The 26,092-nt window shown below is 36.8% G+C and overlaps 1 protein-coding gene across 13 annotated transcripts in view; it reads right to left on the bottom strand.

Annotated features, from left to right (window-relative positions):
* Positions 1-26,092, bottom strand: part of DGKB (diacylglycerol kinase beta) — a 475,249-nt gene that overhangs the window by 80,074 nt on the left and 369,083 nt on the right. For all 13 annotated transcript variants that reach the window (XM_054059507.1, XM_054059512.1, XM_054059504.1 and 10 more), the window contains one exon: positions 4,051-4,141. In XM_054059507.1, coding sequence (XP_053915482.1) covers positions 4,051-4,141 — 91 coding nt within the window. The remainder of the gene's footprint in view (positions 1-4,050; positions 4,142-26,092) is intronic.

The raw sequence follows: 26,092 nt of genomic DNA, 5'->3' as shown, positions 1-26,092 counted from the left end.
ATTTTATAAAGGGACCATAATTTTCACTTCAGGAGAATGGTTAGGGGACCTTAACTTATCAGCCTGTTCAGTGATAAATTGCAGCATCTTCTCAGGTGACAAAAACCTACAACACTTGAAAACACAGTTCACTTGATGTACATAGGATGAGGTGTACAGGATACACCTAGCCTTCATAGACTATAATTTACTCAGGCTAAGTCCTCCTCCTCACTCACATTACTTTATGATCAGGGGAATCTCCCGACCAACATAAAACATAGCAAAAATACTGAAGAACCTCCACAGAATTAAAAAAGACCCAACTTCAGGTAAATGCAGTTGAACCTGCCAGGTGGAAGGCAAAACATCCAGGATTTATATAGTTGTACCTTAGCTAGAAGTAGATTAACTTCATGCCTCACAACATAGCTAGAGTGTATAGATATCCTGGCAAGTCACATGCACCTTATAGCGTGTAGCAGCACATTTTTAAAACATTAGATGCTACCCCTGCAATTTTCTGAAAGACAGTAGGGGGTCCAGTCATGCATTTAAAACTGATTAAGGGTCTTATTTTGTAATTCCAATATACAATAATTAGGAAGAAAACTGGAAAAATAATTAACCATGCTTCAGTAATAGTCCACTGACATCTTGCAGCTTGCTGCTCTGTGGGTCACTGACACTTTTTCCTCTCTTCCTAAATTTTTATCACAGCTTTGAAGAAAAAAAGGAAAACATAACTCAAAAATAACCGCACATAATTATTTGTTTTCCCTGAAACTTTCCGAGACCACAAAACAGAATCGTATTATAGTGCATACACTGCATCTTCTCAACTCTTCTTAGAAGAGCATCAGTCGGGAGAGAGATCAATTTCAACATCCAGGTTTCCATTTCACACTTGCACCTCAAGAATTAAATTTAAAACCTGTGGATTATATTCATATAGGAAAGACTTTAAAGTCAAAAGACATATCTAAAAGTGAGTTGGCAGTTGTGGCAACTAGTGTAATTGAAAGTGTAACTTTTTAATCACACTTTTCTTACAATTAAAAAAGGCACGGGTCTTCACTACTATTTTGGAAGGAAATTTGTGGTTCCCCTCTATATTTTATATGTATTAAATATTAAGATGATTTATTTTACTAAAAATTCTGCTCATGTGTATGCTCACTTACTGCTATACATTCTGGATAAACAGATATTAATTTCATAATTAAAAGTAATCTTGTGTAAATACCCTGCAGGCCTCAATGAATCAAACACATACTGTGTGTCAGGCCTCCCACTGTCTTCAAGTGGAATGTACTGGCTGGATAATTAGATAGTACATATTTTTTAACCTTATTTGCATGCATATTATATCTTTTGCACACTGACAAGCAGCAGTAACAACAAAAGTCAGATTACCACAGGGAATTCCCACAAAGAAGTCTTCATTCCTTATAATTTGCAGCCTAAATTAAAATAATTTGATCTTTGACAAGGATGAAATGTCAAGCAGAAGGGGGTCCTCTACAAGCCACGGCCTGTGGCTTCTGAAATCTGCCTAATTTATGTCAGTCACTTCTTAATACATATTTAAGTATTACACGAGAAAGATGATAAATATGCAATCTGACACCTTTGGTATTTCCCTGCTGTTAATTTATAAAGGTCTGGCGTCCCCCAAACTGACTGGAATTATTTAAATAAAAGAAGAATTGTGAAATAGGATGGTGCAGGGTCTGGCTTCCATTTTCACTCAATATTGAACACAGCAGGTAGTATACTAAGACAATTACTTGACTAGGCCTCCGAATCCCACAGTGATGAGGAACTTTCTGAATTAGTAAAAGAGGATTTTTTGTGTTCATACACAGACAAGAGGTTTGCGCTACAGGTAGCTCTGCGTTGTCCTAACACACACATACACTACAACAACAAAACACAGATGTGTTCTGCTCCTTTTCAAATAATGCAACGATGCTGTTAAAAATAAAAGCATGGCTTTAAAATGCGGAGCATGCCTACCTAGATGAGAAATAAACACTAGCACTTCTATTTCTTTTTTGCCTTCTTTCTCTGCCTCAGTCCCTTTTCAGGCATTATCTTTCACACGTCATTCATTAGATCAACATTATTCAGATAATCTCAAGGCTAAGAACATATCCATGCCTGAAAACAGCCGAGATTACGGCTTTGCGGTGTAACCAAGTGCAATATCATGCAAGACTACATGACTATCTGAACTCCTTTCTCCCACCCATTAATACCAGGTAGCACAGTAGGCTTTCTCTGGTCCCACAATGTTTTTACAGTATGGTAGGTATGGATCTATGCTTACTGTAATTAAATACCTTTCACACACTTTTCTGTTTTTCTGAAGTGAAAATAAATTCTAAGTGCTCTAAACTGTAAAGTCTTAAGCCTCATTTACTGACACACCATTATTAAAAAAATAAATACATAATTTTGCCCTTTCTTTTCCCTTTAGAATCTATGTTTCTCTCCTCAACTTCTTAGATCCCAATTTGTAGATAACACCGCGTCTTATTATGGATAACATAAGAATTTAGCACCCAGACTTTGTTCGGCATCTCACACAGAAGAAAATATACAGAATATGAGACATGAATGAGTATCAGGAAAGCCAAACTTAATTAAGTTAGAAATCAAAAATAGCGTCTGCCCACAGAATGTTTTTGATTGCTGTCTCCCAGCTCAGTGATACAGTTCCTTAACCTTCATGGGCTTTGTTCATTTAAGATCTGCCTGTAGAGCAAAGGCATTCTTTGTGCATTTTATTCAGAGAGAAATGTGGTATCACACACCAAGTTCTCATTTACAGCAACATCCACAAGCAAGGGCAGCAAGTTAAAAAAGATGAAAACAGTGCTACTCCTAAATGTTTATAACACACAAACAAGGAACAAATACAATCATATTGACAAGCATTGTTCACTTAAATGTAATTTACTCATTGTAAATAAAGCAGTTTTTTTTTTGTCTGGTTCATTCTTCCCAGGGTTTTGGTTGTTTCGTTGTTTATTTTTTTTTTAATTTTTTTTTTCCAATTTAACATGTGTTGGACATACTTTCACTTTAAAAAGAAACATAACAACAAAACAGGTCAGTCTGGCACCCCAGTCTTACAGTTTCTGTGTCAGTATTCTTGGTTACTGTTCTACTATCAGATCCATTGTTCTTACAGACCGTTTCAGACTTCACCTTTCAGGAGGCTTTGACCAGACTCTCATAGCTCTCACCATGCCTCTCTAAGGAGCACATGCTACTACACAAATAGTCACTGACATGTGCAGTTTCTCATTATTACTATAAAGGAAAAGCACCATAATCCTCTTGAGGAATGATTTCATTATTAAATTTAAAGTCTCAGGTTTGTATCTTCACTCATTTTACGTTTTTCATTTACTTATTTATAAATATCAGCCCCCCCCAAACAGTTTATGTAATGTAGCCACTTATGCTCTCAACCATCAAAGTAGCAGTGACACATTATTTTAAATTCCTATTTTGTCTGTAACTATCCTATGTCTTTTCAGTTAATGTTCAATGTATAATGGAAAGATGACCCCTTGTGCCAAGAGAAAAGCTATTTAATGAAGAGGAATGATTCAAAAAAATATATATTCTTTAACCTTTATTCAGGAAAGTAAGTACAATTTTAGGGAATTGAGTTTTAAAGGTTATAAAAACTTGGGACCTAGAAATAATAAGATGATTTTTTTTTTTTATTTTAATCCTGCAGCAGCTCTCACTCCCTCTGACAGTCTTTCATTTTTCCATCTGACCTAGCCACACTCCCTATTGATTTCTAATGTTATATTTCACCTCTTGACCTTGTCTACTGTATTAAGACTTCACTAATCATCAAACTGAACTTTGTTCCAGTGTGCAGAGCTACACTACAAATAGACATGATAAAAATAATATTTTGGAATATAGGGTCGAAAGGATGTGCACTGCTTTGCCTTCTTGGATTCAGGCACTCTGCACCTTGCTCCCTGCATTTCAGCCAAACTAGTGACATTTCAAGGAGAAAGGCAACAATTAGTTTCTTACTTCTATTTCTACTGATTCATGCAGCTTCTTACAGGTGGCTGAGAAAGTTTCCGAAGTGCCAAATTCAAAATACCAAAATTTGTTCTTCATTCTGAAACAAGAAAAAAAGAAAAGAAAAAAAGAAAGATCTTATTCACTATCAATATGTGACAAAAGTGATCATCCTGTCTTCCATTATAAGTAATGGCAAAGGCTTGGGAACATATGACATCCCATTTGAAATAGATGAGCTCATAATTTTCAAAGCTTAAATGTTGGTGTCAAGTTGTATGATATCCCCTAAAGGGATAACAGGAATGTGTTGAACTGACAGGTTCAAATGTACCTTTGACTTTTCTTTTTCAGTGACTATCAGAATATTTTTTGTCACTTAACCAGTGACATGCCTCAGAAAAATGTTTCAATTTTATTTCATGTCTTACAATTACCACATGATTTCTGATCCATGGTTAAAATCTCTATCCACAGAGTAAGAAAATGTGCAAGCAGGGCACTCCCATCATGAAGAAGAGCCAAGACAAACATCCAGCTTGCCTTACGTTACATAAGGGTAAAGGTAAAGGTAAAAGCTTAATGTTCATGATGACAGATGAGATATTTGAAGAAAATAAAAATTCCAGCTCTTACAGTCTTTAGATATTTTGCAGTAGGAGAGCTGTATTACCAGGTAATTAACTCAGACACATTTTAAATGGGTGATGAGACCTGCATCTTGAAGTTCATTAACAGATTCTACAGAAAAATAAAACTGGATATAAATGCTAGCAAATCGCTTAGTTTATCATGACAGCAGGCAGAGATTATACTTTTTTCTTCTTAAATATGGATTACACTTTTTTCTTCTTAAATATGTAAAGACTGCACTTCTGTTTTACCAGACTTACTGCATACTGTTAAATACATTCAGGACACCATCAGCACCATTGCAAATAAGAATGTGTGGTTTTGTTTAACTCTCATGAGTAATTATTATTCTGTAACAAAACAAGAAGCTAAACTAAAAAAAAACAACCACTGAATTATTATTCACACTTAGGAATCAGATATTAACACAGTTCATCCACTTGTATAAACTGTTTTCTGATACAGACACAGCACAGTGTGTTTCAAACTTGAAAATTACTGGGTTTGCCTGAGCTAGAATTGGAGAAAAGTGAAATACAGAAGTAGATGACTGTCAAGCATGTCATCAAAAGTACAAAACCTGTCCTCGGTACTTATTTCAAATTACAAATAAAAGTCCACTTAATGGTTCTTAAAGTCACAAAGGAAGAAGGAGCACTACAGTACCCAATCATTCCCAGAAACTTGTTGGCATGTGAGCCAACAGTTCCTGGTGCAGTACCAGCGGTGTGTAAGTGTCCAACCTGGCAGCCTGCATGGGGTGGGGAACAGAAGAATAATAAGAGAGAAATCAACAAATTTCTAAGAAAAAGTTACAAGCACTTCCAAAGGTTTTTGTACACAAAATCTGAAAATGTTTGGAAACCTTTTTTGAGAATTTGATCTGTGATAAACGGTATATTCTCAAAAGAGCTCCTCTAGTCAGAAAAGCTCAGACCAGATTCAGCTTCCAGACACCAAGAGTTTGTGAGTAGAAGTGCTCTCATGTGTGTTCCTTCTGTACCTGCAGATTAGTTAGCACACTGACATGCTGACCTAGGATCAACTGGTCTATTTATGCCAACGTATATGAAGAAATGTAGAGTCCTTTAACTTCCAAACATGCGTGAACATAGCACTGAATTCCCATTGGGTCCCACTGGAACATCTGGATATAGCTACTTTCCTGCTATTTTCTACAGTGCTTTCTACAGAGGATGAATAATGAAACAATAATTTAAAAAAATGATATAAGTATTCAGAAAACTATTTTGTCATTTCTTTTGATTTTATTATTGAGTAAGATCAACAAGCCTTTGCATCTTCTCCTCTGAGAGCTTTTCCTCTTCCTATTGAGTTACTTTACCTCAAATGAAGCATCTTTTCTTTTTCTTGGAAGAAAAGCCTGCTTTAAATTGACTTCTTATCACAGTATATAATAAATTCTTTGACTTGCACAAAGATAAAATAGATAGAAATATTTTAAAGTCATTCAGAATATATTGTGTCAAATTCATGTATTTGAGCAAAACAAAACTTAATATTGTCAGAGTACTTAAGGTTTACTAGAATATTTATATCTATAAATAAAAAACTTTGTAGAACTATATGGCAGAAGATTAAGTACAGTTAACAGGTGATCTTTTGATGGTAGATGCATTTCTTGTCATTGTAATACACCCTATAAGATTATGTTAGGTCAAAAAAGGTAGTCATGTGAGCCTGTCCTCCATTCTCTAGTCTACTGTATCTCTCTTTTTAAGGACAGAAAGACAATCTATTTGACAGCCTTTCCAGTACAAAGGCAGAGGCAGATACAAATAGTTTTTTCTTCACTTTCTAAAGGATTTACCAAATCCTTTTAAGATCCATGAACTAGAGTAGTTTTTATTCAAAAAGACTGTTTTTACTGAACAGAAAATTGTATTATATCTTTTTCCACATGTACAAAGTTGAATGTAAAGAAATCAAGACAAATTATATTATAATTTGAATAAACAAGATCAGTCTTATTATGATCATAAATATTCTAATTTTTCTAATAATAAAAAAAACCTCTAAATTCCTATTTTCCACCTGCATTCCTCTTTCAAACAGGTGAAGCTTATCTGCTTATCAAGACAGCAGAAAATAGTAGTAGATCCCATTTAGAAGATTAATGAAATACTCTCATGGCCGTTCTAATTTCTTTCATAATGATATAAATAAATTTTAGGCTGGTAAACAAATACATATTTAATGACAATTTTGCAGTATTAAAACTGTAAGAAACTGAATCACGGGTATACAGTAGCACTTTTCTTTACAACACTGGTTTCATTGGAATAGGAAAGGGAATAGATTATTGTACAGGAAAGGGTTTTGCATATGCTTCAAAGTGCATAGCTAAACTCTTAAACATCTCTGTGTTTGAAAATACAACATAAATAAAACATCAATAATGATTAAAGGCTGACCTATCTAATCCTGTTATTGGATTACACTATGTCAAAATATATACAGTCTATGGATGTAGGAACAACAAAAAAACCCCTGCACTCAAGAGCCCAAGCACCTTTTATGCTAGCAGTGTTCTACACCCTCAAGCATTGGTCAATTTTCTGATACATGAAATAATCTTCTTAAGCAGGGATGAAACAAATAGGCAAGACAATACAGGAAGGCTAATACTGCCATTTATTACAGTGTTTCCGTACTGTGGACAAGTATCAGACTTGGAAACTTGGATATATTTCTTGGAAAAGTTCAGGCTAATATTTGGTAATCAAGACAAAATGATCAAAATAAGTCTGTGATATGGGTTTGCTCCATTATCAGTTAATCAGAAACCCCCCTACTGCTAAAACTATTTTATATAACCTTTCTGATTAAGCAATTACAAGACATGTCATTGAAAAATTGTCCTGTATCTAAATATGGAAACAGTAAATATTCTACATCTGAAGAGCATCTGTACTTCATGGCAGTATGCACACTCTGTCACAACTTGCATAACAATAGATGAGCTATAGGCTGCTAATAAAAGTGCTCAACAATAAAACAAGAGTATCTTTAAACTTCAGGAAGAAATTCATATTCTGGTATTAACCATCTACAGTTGGGGCAATCTCATATTGCTACATTTCTAAGTTTGTCACACTTCCTACCACATTCTATACACAGTTCTTATATTTATTATCTCTATTTATTATACATATTTCTACTTTAATTTAGCTATAAAGTGTCAAGCTTCAATCACTTAAACCAGAAATTTCTACACCAGCAAATTTCTGACTGCAATTTTTATAAAATTTCATCTGAAATATTTTGACCATTTTTTAAAATGACTGCAGAAAAACGTGTATTTGCTTAAGTGTGTTTGATAACATACACTTTGAACTGTTTTAATACAGCTACGCCTTCAGAGCAGAGATTTTAAATTTAGCACAAGGATGGCCTTGCATCAAGAATATGCCTCTGGTTGTCTGCATGAAAATACATACAGAACTTAATTATATTATGACCATTTGGAAATACATGCTGGAAAAGCTTTATTTTAAATATTTTCATGTGGCAGAGAAAGAACAAATTTTTGTCTCTGATTTTAGCATCTTTTATACTTTAACCTACACAAATATAGAGATTTTTACCCATGAAAGTACTAGAATTCTTAACTTTTCCAAGGTAAATTCCTTGAAAAGTCCACTGCCAGGAAGCAATCTCTACCACAAATCTGTACAAGAACGTCTGCTCGTGGATCAGCAGCAGTTGGTTTCCTCCATAAACTATACTGTTCCCCAAAATACAATCCATACGCAGTGTCTTCCGAAAACCTTTTTTTAAAACCTATTCCAGTTATGTTGCAGAAGCACTGTTTGTTTGTCAGTGAGCATTAAGAGTTGACCTCAGTCTATATCACAAACTCACACTGTTTCCAGCATAAAGCTCCTATTCTAAGAGCAGTATTCATGAACAACAGTTTAGAAAGTAATGAATTTAAAAAGAAAAAAATGCCATAGCAAGAAAAAAAGTAGGCAAGAAGCTGTGTAGAGTGGATGCGCATCATCTCATTCACCACAGTTGTGGATCGTGTTTAGAGCCAGAGATTCAGAGTAATTATTTAAAAGGAATAGGCCTCTCTTGGTTCCTTTTCCTCCTTGTTCACTCTTTTGTCCTGTGTTCCAAGAAAATGTGGAATAATGTGTAGAACCACCTCTGCAAGGAATAAAAAATACCAGAGAAGTGAGCACAAATAGAGATGTAAGACAGAGATGTCTTTCCACAGAGGTGAAACAGTGAAGAGTCCAAGGGGAGAAAGAGGTTGTTAAGTACACATGAAAGAAAAAGGAGAAAAATGAGGGAATCAAGAAAGAGAAGAATGAGAAAAAGATAGGAATCTAATTTCAAAATGCACTGAGGTTCTGCAATACTGCAAGAAGAATGATGATAAAATAGAGAAGGAAAAAAAAATAATGCTAAAGGAGACTCAAGTAAAAACACATATTTCTGAAGTCAGAAAATACGGATAATAAGGTCTAAAAATGGTAGAGGAAGAACCATGCTGGGAAAGAAAGTGGAATAACTGTTCCAATAATCTGTCACTGATAGTGGTTAGTACCAGAGATTTCAGAGAACAGTGTAAAAATCCATGTAGTATACAGATGGGAATAATCTAGCTCTAAGGAAGAATTATTATTGTTTAAGATTCTGTAAAATTTAAAAAGTGTACATTTAGATTGGACATAGAGAAGAATTTTTTTACAGTAAGGGTGGTGAGACACTGTAGCAAGTTGCCCAGAGAAGCTGTGAATGCCCCATCACCAGAAGTGTTCTGAGCCAGGTTGGACCAGGCTTTGAGAAACATAATCTAGTAAAATGTCCCTGTACATGGCAGGGGGATTGGACCGGATGATCTTTAAATGTCCCTTCCAACACAACCTATTCTATTACTCTATGATCTTAGCTCAGACAGTTTATAGTATGAAACAATATGAAAAAAAAAGGAAAAAGAAAGAAAGAAAAAAAAGAAAAATAAAAGATTAGCTAAATTCATGGGAACAGATTACCCTTTTTAAAAGAAATTAAAAAAAAAAAAAACAAAAAAAAAAACCAAGAGAAAAACAAGAGAAAACCAATTTGTTCTGTTAATCCATGGCTGTGTCCTGCTTTATTTCGGTTTAGAATTTCATATTGCATTAAACAAAACACCAACACAGAGGCCCTAGTGATGGTTCTCAATGCATGGGGGGGGGAGAAAAGAGTCTGCACTCAGGAACACATGAAGAAGAATCAGCTGTTGAATGCAGTTGGGAATAAAAGAGCCTGGAACCTTCACCATCTAATTTTTCTCAGGTTGTGAAAGAGTTTTCTTAGGTGTCTGAAGTTGCTGCTTTTGCTTTTTTGAGTTCCAGCTCAAGCAACAAACATTCAAGAGCAAATGAAATAAAATTTACAGTGGGTTGTATGTCACTGTGATTGTACTTCATATTTCTGCTTGTACAGTGTGCTGATACATTGGATTTTATCTAAGTAAATACTAACTATTGTAGAAAATAAAACATCAGTTGCTAAAAATATTTTAATGCTTCATACAATTTAACATAAAGAATATTTTTATCAAGTCCTATCCTGCTCACAGAAGTTTTCACGAGACAACATATTTTCCATCTTTTCTCACTGTTCATAAATCTATTATCTAGGTAATTTTATACTTGGGTAAAAATGATTTCATTGCAGCACATAATATATATTAATAAGAATGTATGACTTTTTCTAATGTTCTTTTTTCTTTCCACTTCTGTCTTAACAATCATATAATTCCTGTTCTGCTTTATAATGAATCATACGCAAAGGTAAGGAAATAGGCAGTAGAGATACACATCCATAAGAGATTTATGTGTGACTGGCATGATTTTAATAGAGACATCTTTGTCAATTTTTTCTTCTTCCATTACCAGCTGTACTTATGGCAAATCTAAGTGTTACCCTTTTACAGCACACATCACAAGCAGAGACTGTATAGATAGAAAAGTTGAAATCCAGAAAGAACAGTTTCAGTTTTCCACAATAAATAAAATTCTCACATTATCATACAACAATACCACCTGTTGTTGGAAAGCTACCCCATGCAAGCTTATACCACTAAGTAACGCTGTGAGAGCCTCTCTTCCTGACATTTATTAGTTCTACGGCTGCAAAGCTGGATTTGACTCCATTCTCTCTTGCACTTTATAGTACCATTTTCACTGTAGCTTGCATTTCTGTATGCAGCTGGTCTGCAGTTTCTGTTTTCCACCTGCCTGCCCCATTTCTCGAGCACTCTGTTCAATTTTCTGCAGACTGTCTGCAGTTTGTTTCAGCTGTAACTACCAGCTTTCCCCCTTGCCTGTTCAGTTCTACTCCCGCCTTCAGCTGTGCTGTCATGTCCATCCAAGAGCCCACTCCTGGGCATCTTGCTCACTCTGATCATTTGCAGTAATAAACACAAATTATGAAGAGTTGCAAAAGGCTTTGCAGTACTGAGTGACTGGGGTATAAACATGTAGTTGACATTTAATATGAATAAATGTAAAATGATCTTAGAGGAAAATAAAAAAGAATCCTAACTTTACAAGCAGTGATGAGTTCTCAGGGACAAAGTCTTGGGGTTGCAATAGCTGAATGAAGTGTTGGAGCAGTGTTTAACAGCATTTGCATGGATTTTGTTGTGATACAGAATACTATGTGCAGTTTTCCTCTCTCCATAGGGGAAATGGGGGCGGAGGAGGTGTAGGAAAAAAAAAGCATACAAAAGAACTGGAGAAGTATGGAGAAAGACAGCGGAGACAATCAAACTCTTGAACATATTTGAACTCTTCAGCCTAGAAAGGTGATAAATGGGAGAGATATAACAGAGTTCTCTAAGGTCATATATGCCATGAGGAAGATGAATAAGGTATGACTATTTAATATTTCTCCCAAGAAAAAGAATGAGATGAGATGGACTTAGGTGACAGTAGATACAACAAATAAAAGTTTTCTTTACAAGCTTGCAAATATGGTAACAGGATGTTAAAAGTTTACATCAGTTAAAAATGATTGGAAGAATCCATGGAAGGAAGAGCTACTGAATGAAAATAATAAATGTAACACAAATATAGAAATAAGTTACATGTTACCCCATTTTTCTCTTCTTAGACTAACTCGTAGATGACACTAGTAAAAGAGCACCAGGGTAGACAGACCTTTTGGCTGGCATGAGATAGGTATTTTTATATTCTTATGTTTCTGGTCCCAAATACGTTTCCTCTTTCCTCTTAATATCTTTGCTGGATTATCTATTTCTCTTCAATAAATGTCTCGCCACCCATTACCACTTGATATCTCAGGTTCTAACTACCCATTTGTATTGAAATATTCGTACAGATAGTACCATTATCAGTCAGTTCAAACATTCCGGACAGGTACTGATGTTCCCAAACATCATCTGTTATGTGTATATTTGCAGACAAAACAATTTCACCAGAGGTCTATGCACTCTTTCCTGATTCTGTTGGGCTACTGATCAGAACATACCTTGTCTAATTTTTTGACAGAAATAGTAGCCAGATGGGAAGTGTCCACTCTGCCAGGGCTACCAGAAAATACATGAGCAAACCCAGGATGGTACGCATATCCATAACTCCCATTCTTCACTTATTAGATTAAATCTAAAGCCTTTCTCACATGCTCTCCTTACACTACAGACTTCAGCAGAGAGAAGCCTAATATTAACATGTATACAGAGGAGAATTCTTATCCAAAAATACAAGTAAAAATGCCCATATTGAAACATAAACAACACACTCCGATAATCTTAAGAGATTTGCAGTACTCTGCTAGGCGCTGTAATGCAGGAGGAACTCGGTGACTTTTGAGCTGTGCCTTTGGCTGCATCTGTTCCATGCCAGAAAGCAACAGGATGTTCACGAGAGAAAACAGACATTTCTCCTAGAGTTATGCAATAGTGGTACACTCAGATGAGATAAATTACAGGAAGTTAACCTGCAGCACCTGGTATAGAAAACAGCTATTATAAAACAGTGTGATACCTGACTGATACAGTTTACAAAAGTTATTCCTTTGTGTAAAAAGGTACTGTTTCTAATGTGCAATAGAAATACCTATTTTAAATATGGAATTCTGACACTTGCTTTTGAATATATTCTGTTTTAACAACAGTTAGTAAGACTTTAAAAACACGCAGTTGATAATCTCAAAACTTCTACTTAAAAAGCATCTTCATTATATCTATGATTCGTCAGTGTGCTCTACTAAATGAACATTCCTGTATATCTTAAACCCTTTATATCCATACCCCTTCACATGAAGATATTTGGCCTTAACATTTTACTTATTTTTATCCTTATAGTCTTCCTCAGTTTCCTTACCGAATTCCCCAGTCTTGGGAGCAGATGCTGAGGCACCAATGGCTCATTAATCTGAAGAGGTTTTTTTATCATGAACAGAAAAAAAAAAAAAGCCTATAAACATTTCCACATTTTCCAGCCTTGATTGTACTAGAGAACCAACAAAGCTCTTTTTTTCTTTTTTAAAAAAGAAGCCCTCTCTGTATATGTTATAATAAACCTACTATCTTAGAGCAAGGTCATAGACCTTCACATTTCATCTTTAAATTATGTCAGATGAATGAAACAATTTTCTTTCCCCTTACCCACTAATATGGATATGTAAAAGCAGATATGACACTGAGGAGTACTTAAACTAATGAGACCATTGTTAGGGCAGTTCAGAGGTTCAGGGACAGGTTTGTAAGGAGCAGTTCCTCATTGGCTGCTTCACACGCACAAATGTAGCTCTGTTTTAGAAAACAAACAAACATATAAACCAGTTTTGTTACCCCGTAATGCAGGTGATTATATGTAATTAAATAATCTTTTTCTCTACCCAATATTTTAACTCCTACTGAAAAACTGAAATGTCTCAATACTGCTATTCAATTCTTGCCAAAAAAAATCCCCTAAAATTCTTCAAACACTGTGCTTTATACCATTCCCAAGTAGGACACAATGAGACTAAGAAAAAAAAAAAGTAAACAATCAAGAATCGAGTGTTCTAAGGGAAACAATGAGCAGCTCTTCTGTAAACACACAGGAGAAACATCAGACTCTTGTCTAGGAGAAAACATTTGACAAAATCTTTTTTCCTTAAGACCCCTCCAGAAATATTCAAGCCTGATAGGACTGGGGCAGGACTGAACATCTCTGCCTCTTGGACTGAGATTCATAGGACATTAAAGTTTCTTTTTTTTTAATGAAAAAGCAGATTTATGAGTTTATGAAGCCTCACCCTTTCCAAGCTTCATTGCCTCCTGATTCCACCCATATGAGAATGGTGGACTCTCTTCTAAGAATCACAGAATCATAGAATCACTAGGTCAGAAAAGACCTTTGAGATCAACCGTACCTGTCCACTTGTCCATTACTAAATCATATCCCTAAGCACTTCATCTACTCGTCTTTCTAATACCTCGAGGAAGGGTGACTCAACCACCTCCCTGGGCAGCAGTTCCAGTGCCTGATAACCCTTTCTGTGAAGAATGTTTTCCTAATGTCCAATCTGAACCTCCCCTGGTGCAGCTTGAGGCCATTCCCTCTTGGCCTATCACCTATCACTTGGGAGAAGAGACAAACACCAACCACTCTACAACCTGCTTTCAGGTAGCTGCAGATAGTGATAAACTCTTCCCTCAGTCTCCTTTTCTCCAGGCTAAGCAACCCCAGTTCCCTCAGCTGCTCCTCATAAGACTTGTTCTCCAGCCCCCTCACCAGCTTTGTTGCCGTTCTCTGGACATGCTCCAGAGCCTCAATGTCTTTCTTGTAGTGAGGGTCCCAAAACAGAACACAGTATTCAAGATGCAGCCTCAGCAGTGCAGAGTACAGGAGGAGAATCACTTCCTTGGTCCTGCTGACCACACTGTTTCTGAGACATGTCAAGATGCTCTTGGCCTTCTTGGCCACCTGAGCACACTGCTGGCTCATGTTCAGCCATCTGTCAATCAACACCCCCAGGTCCTTCTCCTCCAGGCAGCTTTTCAGCCGCTCTTCCGCAAGCCTGTAGCGCTGCACAGGGTTGTTGTGTCCCAAGTGCAGGACTCTGCACTTGGCCCTGTCAAACCTCATCCTGCTGGTCTCAGCCCATCGATCCAGCCTGTTCAGAGCCCTTTGTAGAGCCTCCCTACCCTCAAGCAGATCAGCTTAGTGTCATCCACAGATTTACTAAGGGTACATTCGATCCCTTCATTATTGATAAAGATATTGAACAGAACTGTACCCAACACTGAGCCCTGGGGAACACCACTCGTAACCAGCCTCCAGCTGGATTTAGCTCCATTTACCAACACTGTTCAGGCCCAGCCATCCAGACAGTTTTTAACCCAGCGGAAGTAAAAGTCCACGCCAGTGGAAGCCACTTTCTCAAGGAGAATGCTGTGACAAACAGCATCAAAGGCTTTACTGAAGTCCAGTACACTACATCCACAGCCTTTCCCTCATCCATCAAGGGGTCACACTGTCATAGAAGGTGATCATGCTAGTTTGGCAGGATCTGCCTTTCATAAACCCATACTGAGTGGGCCTGATCACCCGGTTGTCTTGAGTGAGAGCACCCAAGACGACCTGCTCCATGACCTTCCCTGGTACTGAGGTCAGACTGACAGGCCTGTAGTTTTCCAGATTCTCCCTCCAGCCCTTTTTGTAAATGGGTGTAACATCTGCCAGCCTCCAGTCAAATGGAACTTCCCCATTCAGTCAGGACTGCTGGTAGATGATGGGAACGGATTTAGCAAGCACCTCTGCCAGCTCCCTTAACACCCTTGGGTGAATCCCATCTGGGCCCATAGACTTTTGAAGGTCTAATTGGCCAAGCAGGCCATTTTCTCTTGGACCATGGGAGCTTTGTTCTGCTCTCCCTCACTCTTTTCTGGCTCATGAGGCTGAGTACCCAGAGAACATCTTACATTACTATTAAAGACTGAGGCGAGGAAGGCATTAAGTACATCAGCCTAATCCTCATCCTTTGTTACTATTGAGCCTCCTGTGTCCAGTAAAGGATGGAGATTCTCCTTGTCCCTCCTTTTCCTACATTTGTAGAAAGATTTAATATTATCTTTCCCAGAATTTGCCAGTCTAAGATTTAGTTGGGCTTTAGTCCTTCTGATTTTCTCTCTACATGATCTCACTTCATACCTGTAGTCTTCCTGAGATGCCTGCCCCTTCCTCCAAAATCCATATACTTTCCCCCTTTTTTTGACATGCACTCAGACCTCTCTGCTCAGCCAAGCAGGTTATCTCCCCCACCAGCTCATTTCTGACACACAGGGACAGACTGCTCTTGTGTCACCAGGAATTCCCTCTTAAAATGCATCCAGCCCTCTTGGGTGCCTTTGCCCTTAAGGACTGACTCTACAACTTTATCAACCAGCTTTCTGAACAGTCCAAAGTCTGCCCTCCAGAAGTCCAAGGTGGCCATTCTACTGACCCCGCTCCTTACTTCTCCTAGAACTGAGACCTCTATCATCTTGTGATCACTATGCCCCAGGCATCCTCCAACCATCGTATTTCCCACAAGGCCTTCTCTGTTCACAAACAACAGGTCCAGTGGGGCACCTTCCCTAGTGGACTCATTCACCACCTGTGTCAGAAAGTTGTCTTCCGCACACTCCAGGAACCTCCTAGACTGTTTCATCTCTGCTGTACTACACTTTCAGCAAACAACTGGTACATTGAAGTTTCCCACCAGGACAAGGGCTAGCGATCATGAGACTTCTCTCAGTTGCTTCTAGAATAACTCAGCCTATTCTTCCTGGCTGGGTGGTCTATAGCAGACTCTCACAATGATATCCATTAGGCGCTCCACTGATTTTTACCCATAGACACTCAATGAGGTGGCTTGCCTGAGATCCAGCTTAACACCAAGTTTAGCCATGTCAATGCATTTGTCCACCTGTGAACCAGACAGCCAGATTCCCATTGAACAATCTCAAAGTGAAAACCTGTCTTGTTTCAATAGACTTACACCTAGAAAGAGGAAAGGACCCCTCCTCTCCCTAAACCCTACAAGATAAATGAAGTCTCATTATTCCTCATTTTACTTGCTAAAAGAGAATTTAAAAAACATAGCCTTAACAGTTTTAGGTGGGGCAAGGCATCTAAGCATCCTTTTAGCGACTTACCATAGAAGAACCCAAGCTCTGACACTAGTCCACCTGTGTTCCCTATAGTACCTTAAATGCAAAAGGCAGCATAAGCTGCCCCTCCTCTCTAGTCTCATCTTCTAGGAATTTTTAAATTGGCATATAATCTATCTTTCTCTCCAGGAAGTGCATGGATACTGTGCTACCTCATTGCCTGCAGCTCTTACATACAGGCCATTCAGGAGAGAACAGGCAGGTGAAACATATAAGCCAAGCTCCATTGTCTTTGTGTAAAAAAAGTTTACAGTTACTAAATAACAGCACATTCCTTTCTATGTTGTAGGGCAGGATGGGATGAGTTTTGCTTTTACAAGACCACCAATTTTTTAGAAACCTGAAGATATTTCAATTAATGTTATATTTGTGTGCCTATATTTTTAGGCAACTTTTTTATCCCTGAACACAGTCATCAGCTGCGGTTAAAAGTGCTGTTCTGTAAATGTGCAGAGACTTCAGAATGCATTTTTAGTGTGACAGAAGTTCTATACTTAGCAGAAATCAGGACTTGGCATTGAAAATGCACATGGTAGCTGTATAAATAATAAATACTACTACTATAACAACTTACCACCTTACCCTTAAAAATACAACTTTAGAAAACTTTCTGCACTGAACAGCACCTAAAAGGACTATGCAGGCTGCCACTCAGAGAGTAAAGCTAAAAACAGTGTAGTGTTTCTGTGTCTCTGTACAAAGCCACGTGACCAAGACTCATTCCATCAAAAATCTTGTTAGACTATCAGCAAACAACAGCTATGGACACAGCATGTCATTGTTTCATTTATAAGAACTACGTAGTGAGAAAATTTATTTTTTTATCCCTGTGCTCCATTATAATTTAAGATACATGCAATCAAGAAGAAAATGATTAATTTTCAAAAGCATACTTAAAATAAATATGTAAAATCTTTCCTGTGTGCCTTCTATGGAATTTGCTGGTGATTCTATACATTCCAGCTATTCATAGGGATAAACACAAAGATCACTTCAAAAATCCTTCTGCCTTTCTAATTTTTGGATAATCATATGCTACAAGAACAATAAATTTAGCACTGATGTCTAGTAGGATTCTTTTCTGTATCAAGAGAATTGGTGAGGAATCAAACTTTATGGGTGATAATTCTAAGCTATCAAGTAAGCTTAGTAATTAGACCTGTGCTTCTGCCTAAATTATATTTGTCTTGTTCAGTGCCTTCGCTTTTACTTCTTATACTACAGCTCCATATTGCATTTCTAATCATTACTTCACCCCAGCTTTTTAAAATCTCTCACAGCTCCATGCTACCAGCTGTTGTTTTCATTCCTAATGCACTTCACTTGTGAGCAAAAAAAAAAAAAAATCCAAAAACCATCCCCCCCAGTTTAGATTTCTTTGAACATCGTCCTTATTCAGAGCTTTTCAGCTCCTGACATAAATGGAAATCATTCTTTGCTTTCAAGTCAGTAATACTTTAGGACTTAAACTTGATAAGGAAATCAAACATAGTCAATGAAGATACTGTGATCTGGAAGCATTGATCTGATTTCTTAAAATCTGCAGGATTCCAAAGACTGGTTGACTTAAAAAATGCACCAGTTAAACCAGTTTTCTAAACTTAAACAAACAAGTACAGATCGGTGCATATTATTAAATTAAGAAATGGAAATCGAAAGAGCTACTCATACATACAGATAAAATGAAGCACTTCAATGCTTGCTGAATTGGCACTCTATTTCAGTATAAAACTTCATAATTTTTAGTTAATAATTTCCTAACTGATCTAAACTAAGCCAAATTAAGCCACTCTTAAATGAGATTTAGAATATATCTACTCTATCATTTGTTCCAGTTCAATCATTCTGTAGATTGAATTTAAAAAGTAACAAGAAAAAGACAGAACAAACAGACAAACCTTATATTAAACTGGCACTTTTTTTTTAATCTAGACACGTTATTTGACACAAAGAAAACATTAGCTGCATACCTTTTGTTAAAATACGTGCACAGCTTTTTTGTGAACTATGAATGAACATACCAGTAAGAATATACAAATTATCAGAACATAAAATTCTGCTTCACAGAGTTCACTATAATTACAGGAGAACTTCAGGTAACACTTCCACTGATACTCGTAGTTGTATAACTCTCACAGAATGTAGCTTGCAGGCTTGGCTTTCTTTCAAAAAAGCAAATCTTAAGGAGTATGTTAAAGTATATAAGCATAGCATCTAAAACAGATCTTCAAATATATTCTGCCAAAAACTTCTTAAGGCTGAAGAAAAGTATTAACACCCATAAAATATAGTTCTACAGTATTACATCTGAGAAAGGGCAAGGGAACTTTTCCAAACTTCAACAAACAAAAAAGCTCAGAGAAAACATGTATGAAACAGTCTGTAAAGTTTTGTCCTTGGGACTTCACAACAGCATACACTAAGTCTTTAAGTAGAATTTTAGCATGCTGACTACAAAAGACTGGCTTTAAAAAAAATGGGGTTTATCAAACTTTTTCAGCTTTTCGACTGAGAGCACAGAGTAACCCATCAGTTTTCATTTTAATGTTGAATGAAGAACTAGGATGAAGGTTGTTTGAAATTCTTAGCCTTTCTCTAGTCCTTCTCCATGTCTAAAAGTCCAAAGGGACAGTAAAAATGATTATCGTTGTACAATATAGAACAAAGTCCGAATGACTTTTAGTTCACAGTAATGCAATTTTTCTGTAGTTTAAGGGCTTGGCCAGAGAAAGGGAAGATACTGGAATATTTCTTCTTCCCATCAGTTTCTGCTACGTAGCGTGGTGCTGAGGCTGAATCAAATATATCTGCAAGGATTAATGATTTACCTGTCAGGAGAGGTGGCATAAGATACATGTAGGATTTGAAATACAACTTTCACATTGAAAAGATCTATATTTATACATTCTTGTTCAAGCCCTAGAGCAGACTGTAATCAGTTTTCAGGTAACAGGTACATGCTTCTTTGTTAACATATAAGCAGCACATTAACCAAGTATAACTCCCTTCAGGGAAGGGGGGTGGAGAGGAGGACAAAAACCAAGACCGTTTACTGAAAAGCAGGCACTCAAATTCATGCTGTTTTTGTTACACAACAGAGGCTATTATGGCAAGTTAGAACTATGCAATGATTTCTGAATAAAGGTCTTATCATTGCAAGTGGACTTCAAAAAATATTGTGCAGAATTTTCTTAAGTACTAATTATAGATCACGAGTTTGTAATAAACGTAAAATTGTGACTTTATCCCTATGTAGGAATATTATTAAAATACCAGCTCTACTTTTCTAAGTTCCAACAGAACATGTCTGCGTTTTCTCTGAGTTGCTCCTTACAGCTAGATGTTTGCTGTGAGTATGAAGTATCACGGGCAATTGTCACATGATAAATTACTGTTTTCATACATCAAATATTAAAGCTGCTCACTACTGACCTTGAGCACCACTTACACTCCCACAGCCAAAGCCCTTTTCTAAGTCAGCAGGGTACAGCTGGCACAAATTCAGCTGAGCAATCGGATTCATACCCATTTGGAAAAGGTGGGACTTTTAAAAGTGTTGTCTCACGTAGTACAAATGTAGGTTTGACCACTCTCGAGAAAGGTATCCAAAACCTGACCATTCCTACCAAGGAATCTGAGTATTACCTGTTCACATTGATTTGCAGCAAAGTATTTCTCAGTAAGTATTTCCACTTAACATTTACTCTCAGGGAACCTGTGTAGTGGGAGATATTTACGAGTTGCTTTCAGCTTAAAAATAAATCACCTCTAATTCCTTTAAGCGAAATCAATCAAAAGTCTGTAAAAAATGGACTGGTTGTTTGGTCGATTCTGGCAGAAAAGTAAACAGCACTTCAGCTTTTCTCCACCATTAAGGTCTAAATGGCCTCGAAAGTAAATCAATATCTCCAGTCAGCCTTCTGGCTATTGTTTAGCCAGTAGATATGGATTTTCTCTATCTTACTGCACTCCTTTGGGACTAACCTGTAATCCTCCGAGAGTAATAATAAGTTCGTTATCTAGTTCAGCTCTCTGTTGTACATTTAAATGGACCACATCCATCAGCAGCACTTGTTAAAGTTAAAGGACAATGACATCCCATTCAACCAATTTCCCAGTGAAATACTTGCAATACCTGATGGAGAAAATTATTATAAAAATCTTACTTGTTGTCACGTTATTAAAATGAAATGTCAAAAATTAAGTAAATAGTAAGTAAGGATTTTTCTAATAGAGGTTACATTTTTTCTTAGTTAATGAGATTAAATGTGGTGAAGTTTATTTCTGTCATACATCATGCAATCTTTCATTATTCATATCAATCTGTTTCAAATATTTCTGGTTAAATACTGCTGCAAAGCAGGCAGCTGTCCAAACCAATCAGCACCTTTTTTTCATTCTTGAACTACGAGAAGTTTGCCGGACTAAAATGATTTTCCCTCCTTCTACCTAGAAGCACACAATAATGCTCTCTCATTTTTAAACACTGAAGTTCTAAACGGCTGTACTCCCAGATCACAGAATCTGTGCTGTGCTCTCAGCCGGGAAGAATCATTATTTCTACAGTTTTAGCATCCACTGAAAATTTTAACAAACAACCTAGTAACTGTTCTCTAGATACTCTAAGCATTTAAGAAAATCTACCGCTTATTACTTATTAGTTGCTATGACTAGATCCGTAGTGTAAATTATGCACATGAACACTGCTGTCTGCTGGACAATGTGCTGCACTTTACCTACAGCCTCATTCTCAGCCCTCAGAGGGGTTACACAAATATACATAAGAGTCATAGCCACAACTGCCACACTGCTACAGGTTCTTTTCTCTAATTCAAGAATTATTAGGAAGAATGAAACAGGAAAAGGATAGGGGCTACGGCGCTGTTCAGGCAAGTGGTTTGAAGAGTAATACTTCCTATAATACGTAACCATTTTTTTTCTTTCAGAATTGCTTATCTGAATTGCACCCACACTTAGGTGAGTGACAAACAGTCCTCAAAGCAAAAGGAGAGTTGACAGAATCCTAAATAAAGATTAAGGAATTGATCCTTATAATGCAGCATCTAAATTCAGAGATTAAATCTAAATGGCGATGCTGTACAGAAGGACAAATGGAACTTTATAACAGTGGTATTTTCCGCAACACAGACTTAGTATCTGGTGAGCTACTGTCGGTACTGGGATAGCCACTAGGTGACAGATAGAGAGCACTGAGAGTTCCCCCCACCTTCTTGCTAACAACTTTGCTCTGTTCCTAAAGTAAGTCGCTTGGTTTGGTGAAGATATTCATGACTACACACAGCACTGTAATGAAAATCAATAGAACTTAGGTTCCTACGTACATGTCACTTTGAGGATATCTATTACAGTTGTGTGGAATAAGGCTTATACACCTTAAAAATGAAGCCTTAAAGTCTTCTTAACGTCACTAATCTTTGGCAGAGAATGAAGCCGGGTGAAATGACAAGTAAAAGAAATCATCAAAGGCACAGAATGGAGCACCCGAAAAAGCATCACAAAACACATCCTTCCAAAATACTTTGCAAAAACTGGTTCTTCTCTTTTCTCTTTTGGTATGCAAGATGTGAATCGAAAATAAGTATCTTCTCTACTTTTCCATTGGACTTGGGTGTTCTTATCAATGTTAGAAACCAGTGATACAATTGATATTCTAGGTTTATTTGTTTGCTTTTGGGATTCTTATTGGGGGATCCTGTTCCCCTTGTAATGTTTGTTCTCAGCAAAATGTGGTGCCAAGGACTTGTGAGACCATTCTTTCACCAGTTTATTATTCCTACTGGCGAGCACTTCTAGTATTCATTCTGACAGCAAATACACCTACTTGCAGTTTCTGTGCTTTCTAATACCTTTGTCTACTAAAAGAAACAACCCTTTATAATTAAATGGCATGCAGATACTTGCTATGAACATCTCTTACTTTAATATTCTTTTTATAAGAAATTATTAAGATTCAACTATTTGGTGGCTTTATTCCAATCTTTTAACAATTTTTGCAGCTTTTTTCAGAAATCTTTTCAAATTTCAATGTTCTTTTTAAAGACCAGACACTAGAATTGCATACTTCATCATAGCAATGGTCTCATGAACACCATATACAGTTTAAAGAATCACCTTCCTACTCATAAGTGTAATTCTCCTACTAATAAAGTCAAATATACCTGCTTTTTAAGCCACAGAATCACCCCCAAAAGCTCCTGTTCAGCTCATTGCCAGGCATGACCATGTAGTCTGTTCCAGAGTCAGTGTTCTCTAAAACAAAGTTCATCATTACCGTTCACATGATCAACACCTGTGATTTCCCAATGCTTGACCCTCCATTTAGCCATTCAAAAAAACACAAATTCATCCAGACAACGGCATTATTGACCTTTCTTCACTATTATTTACCACTCTTCCAATTTTTATAACCAAAAGCTTTGGTAGCAGTGTTTGCCTACAGCTGTCCGACAAAGACATTACACTGCACTAACTACTTAATTCTGTAAAAATGTTTTGGACATAAAAATATACAATAGTAATTATAACAATATATTAGCCTGTGTAGCCTGTACACTTTTAGTTTGCATAACACGCTTTTAGGAAAGTACTAACAACACAATACACATAAAATTAGTTTTGGATTTCCTGTAGCGTATCATAGGCTCTTTCCAATCAATACACTTCTAATCTCCTGTTACATTAAAAAATGCTGAAACCTAAATTCTGTAAAAGATGCTAAAGCCTTCACATATTTCTTTGAAATAATTATATCTATCTTCTGTGTTCAGTTTTGTATCCTTATCTCACTCCTATTTAACAACATTTTTGTGCAGAAACTAAATACTCTTTAGAAACTGCATAATTTGGTAATTATTTTAGGCATTTATTTAGGCATTCATAGCCTAATAGCTGGTAAGGGAACTAGAACGTATCTAGAATAAAATCTGACCTTGCTAGCTCAGAACTAAAATTTACACCAGTTTCATTGATGTCACGATCTCAGTCTTGATCTTTCAAGGACTTAACTTAGTGCACTCTTGAAAGTGCAATTTTAGCAATGTTCTTTATTTTGTATAAAGCATATTTGGTAAAACTTTTTTTTCTTTGCTTTTAGCCAGAAAGAACATTAAAAGTAAAATAATCAGTTTGATTATTTTGAAATGTGGTTATGTTAAGAAAACGAGCTCTACATAAACAAACTCTTATTTCTTCACTCATCTGCTCCTGCTGTCTCTTGGGTCTAAAGTAGAATGTTTTACTCAAAGGCTAGGACTCAGAAAACAAAATTATTTTCAGAGCTTTGCTGACGAGGTGTAAAGAGATACTGAAAGTTATGAATAGTTAAGAGCTTAAGAAAGTGACTGAATTTTCAGAGCTGATCACCAATCTCAGTTGATCAATATATAAGTAAAAGTTTCATTTTACAGATAAAAGAGAAAAAGAGTAGTCTCATCAATGCATGTAAAGCACCATGGCATCAACAAAACAGAAGCATTACAAGTGCCAACAATTATCAGAAGCAGTGGCGACCAAAACTTCTGATGGAAATGGTTTTAAAGTTGAGGTAAAGAAACTTTCCCTACTGCAAAGCTCTCACACACAGCTCAACTTCAAGATGCTCCTGTTTTTCTTTACTGTGCTTAGAGAACATGAGAGGGTGGAATTTATTCTATGAGAAAAGCAGTGTGCTCTAAGTGCTGGTAGGATGGTCACTTTTCTAGCTAGACTTGCACAATGCATCCTGACAGCCTTAAGGCACTGTGGGAGGTATAGCCAGGATAGGTGATCTAACCATGGGGGAAAGAGGGACAAAAGCACCTGAACCACAGCTCTCTGAGATATTCAGTACCTGGGAGCAGGCAGACAGCTGCTGAATTTCTTAAGTTTTCTAACATTCTGCTTTTGAAAGAAATTCCCAAGTTCATGTCATATAATTGAGAAAAAAACAGCTTGTGCATGTCATGTGGCACGTTTTTGCTTCCAAAGTGACATAGCTGGGAGTATGACTTTTAGCATGGTCTCCTTTGGCATCAAGGCCTCTGCTGAATGTAATGCAGTGTTCTGGGTTCATAATCCCTCTGGGACACTATGTGTCAAGTTCAATCTACTGTGGGCTTCTGGCACAAAGAGTTTTGCTTTATCTTACTGAAAACTAATCATAGTAAACATAAAGACCTGGAAAGAAGCAGCGACAGACAGAGCAGTCAAGTAATCTTATCAATGAAGAAGACAGCATAGGTGATCCTACCATCAAAGAACAGTTTTGGCACATACAGCAGAGGCCACCAAGCTGACTGAGGCTGGTGCATTTATCCTATGTGGATAAGGGAAATTCTGTTCTTAAGAAGGCTGAATATGCACCTCCAACTCTGTTGCTTTTACCACCACGCCACATATTTTTCTAGAGATCTGCACAGTATTTAGCCACGGCAACACTGAAGTAAATCTCTGGGAACAGTCAGAACCTAAGTTCTCTGCCATTAAAACCAAAATTGTACTTATTTCTGGCAAAATAGCTGACAAGCATCCCAGAATCTCGTAGTTTTAAAATTGTATATTAAAAGACACATTAGCAAAATCTACACACAAATACCTAAGTAAATCCATCAGTGTTAGACATGAGTAGAACCAGCTATTTATAGAAAATACCATTACCAGGAGGTATCAACAACCTTCAGCCTCTACAAGTCTTGCAACGGGAAAAACTAACGACAAGGGCAACATCCAATCTTACTGAAAACAAACTGCTAATCAACATGTTATCGATCCCTTGTTTTTTGTCAAGGTCATTTAGTGTTTTAAAAAATGATCTCATGCTAAATCTTTATAGAAAAAGTGGGCTAATTTGATTTACAAAGTAAAGTGCTATTAATTATGGAAGACAGTCAATAAAAAAGCTGATTCCTCTAAACACAAGGCAGATATTATGGCTTATGATTTATGGTGATGATTATGAAGGCAAAATATTTGCAGCTCTCACTGTCATCTAACTTGGGTTAGCTGGAACAAAAGATGCAGGTAAGATATAACCAAGCATTAACACAAAGAATATTAGGAGACAACCTTTAGAGCAGTACAGGTAAACATCTGGATTAAGAGCAGTGTACAAAAAGAATACTTCGGCCTATTGTTTCTTTTCCACTGTAGAACACACAAATCTCTACATTCTAATATATCTGAGCCAGACTTCTGCTTACTGCTGATGTTTCCTTTTATATTACAGTCTCTAAATGT

Source organism: Cuculus canorus, chromosome 2, assembly GCF_017976375.1.
Source record: "Cuculus canorus isolate bCucCan1 chromosome 2, bCucCan1.pri, whole genome shotgun sequence".
NCBI lineage: Eukaryota > Metazoa > Chordata > Aves > Cuculiformes > Cuculidae > Cuculus > Cuculus canorus.
Note: the sequence above shows the minus strand (reverse complement) of the source record. Positions and strands in the feature narration are given on the sequence as shown.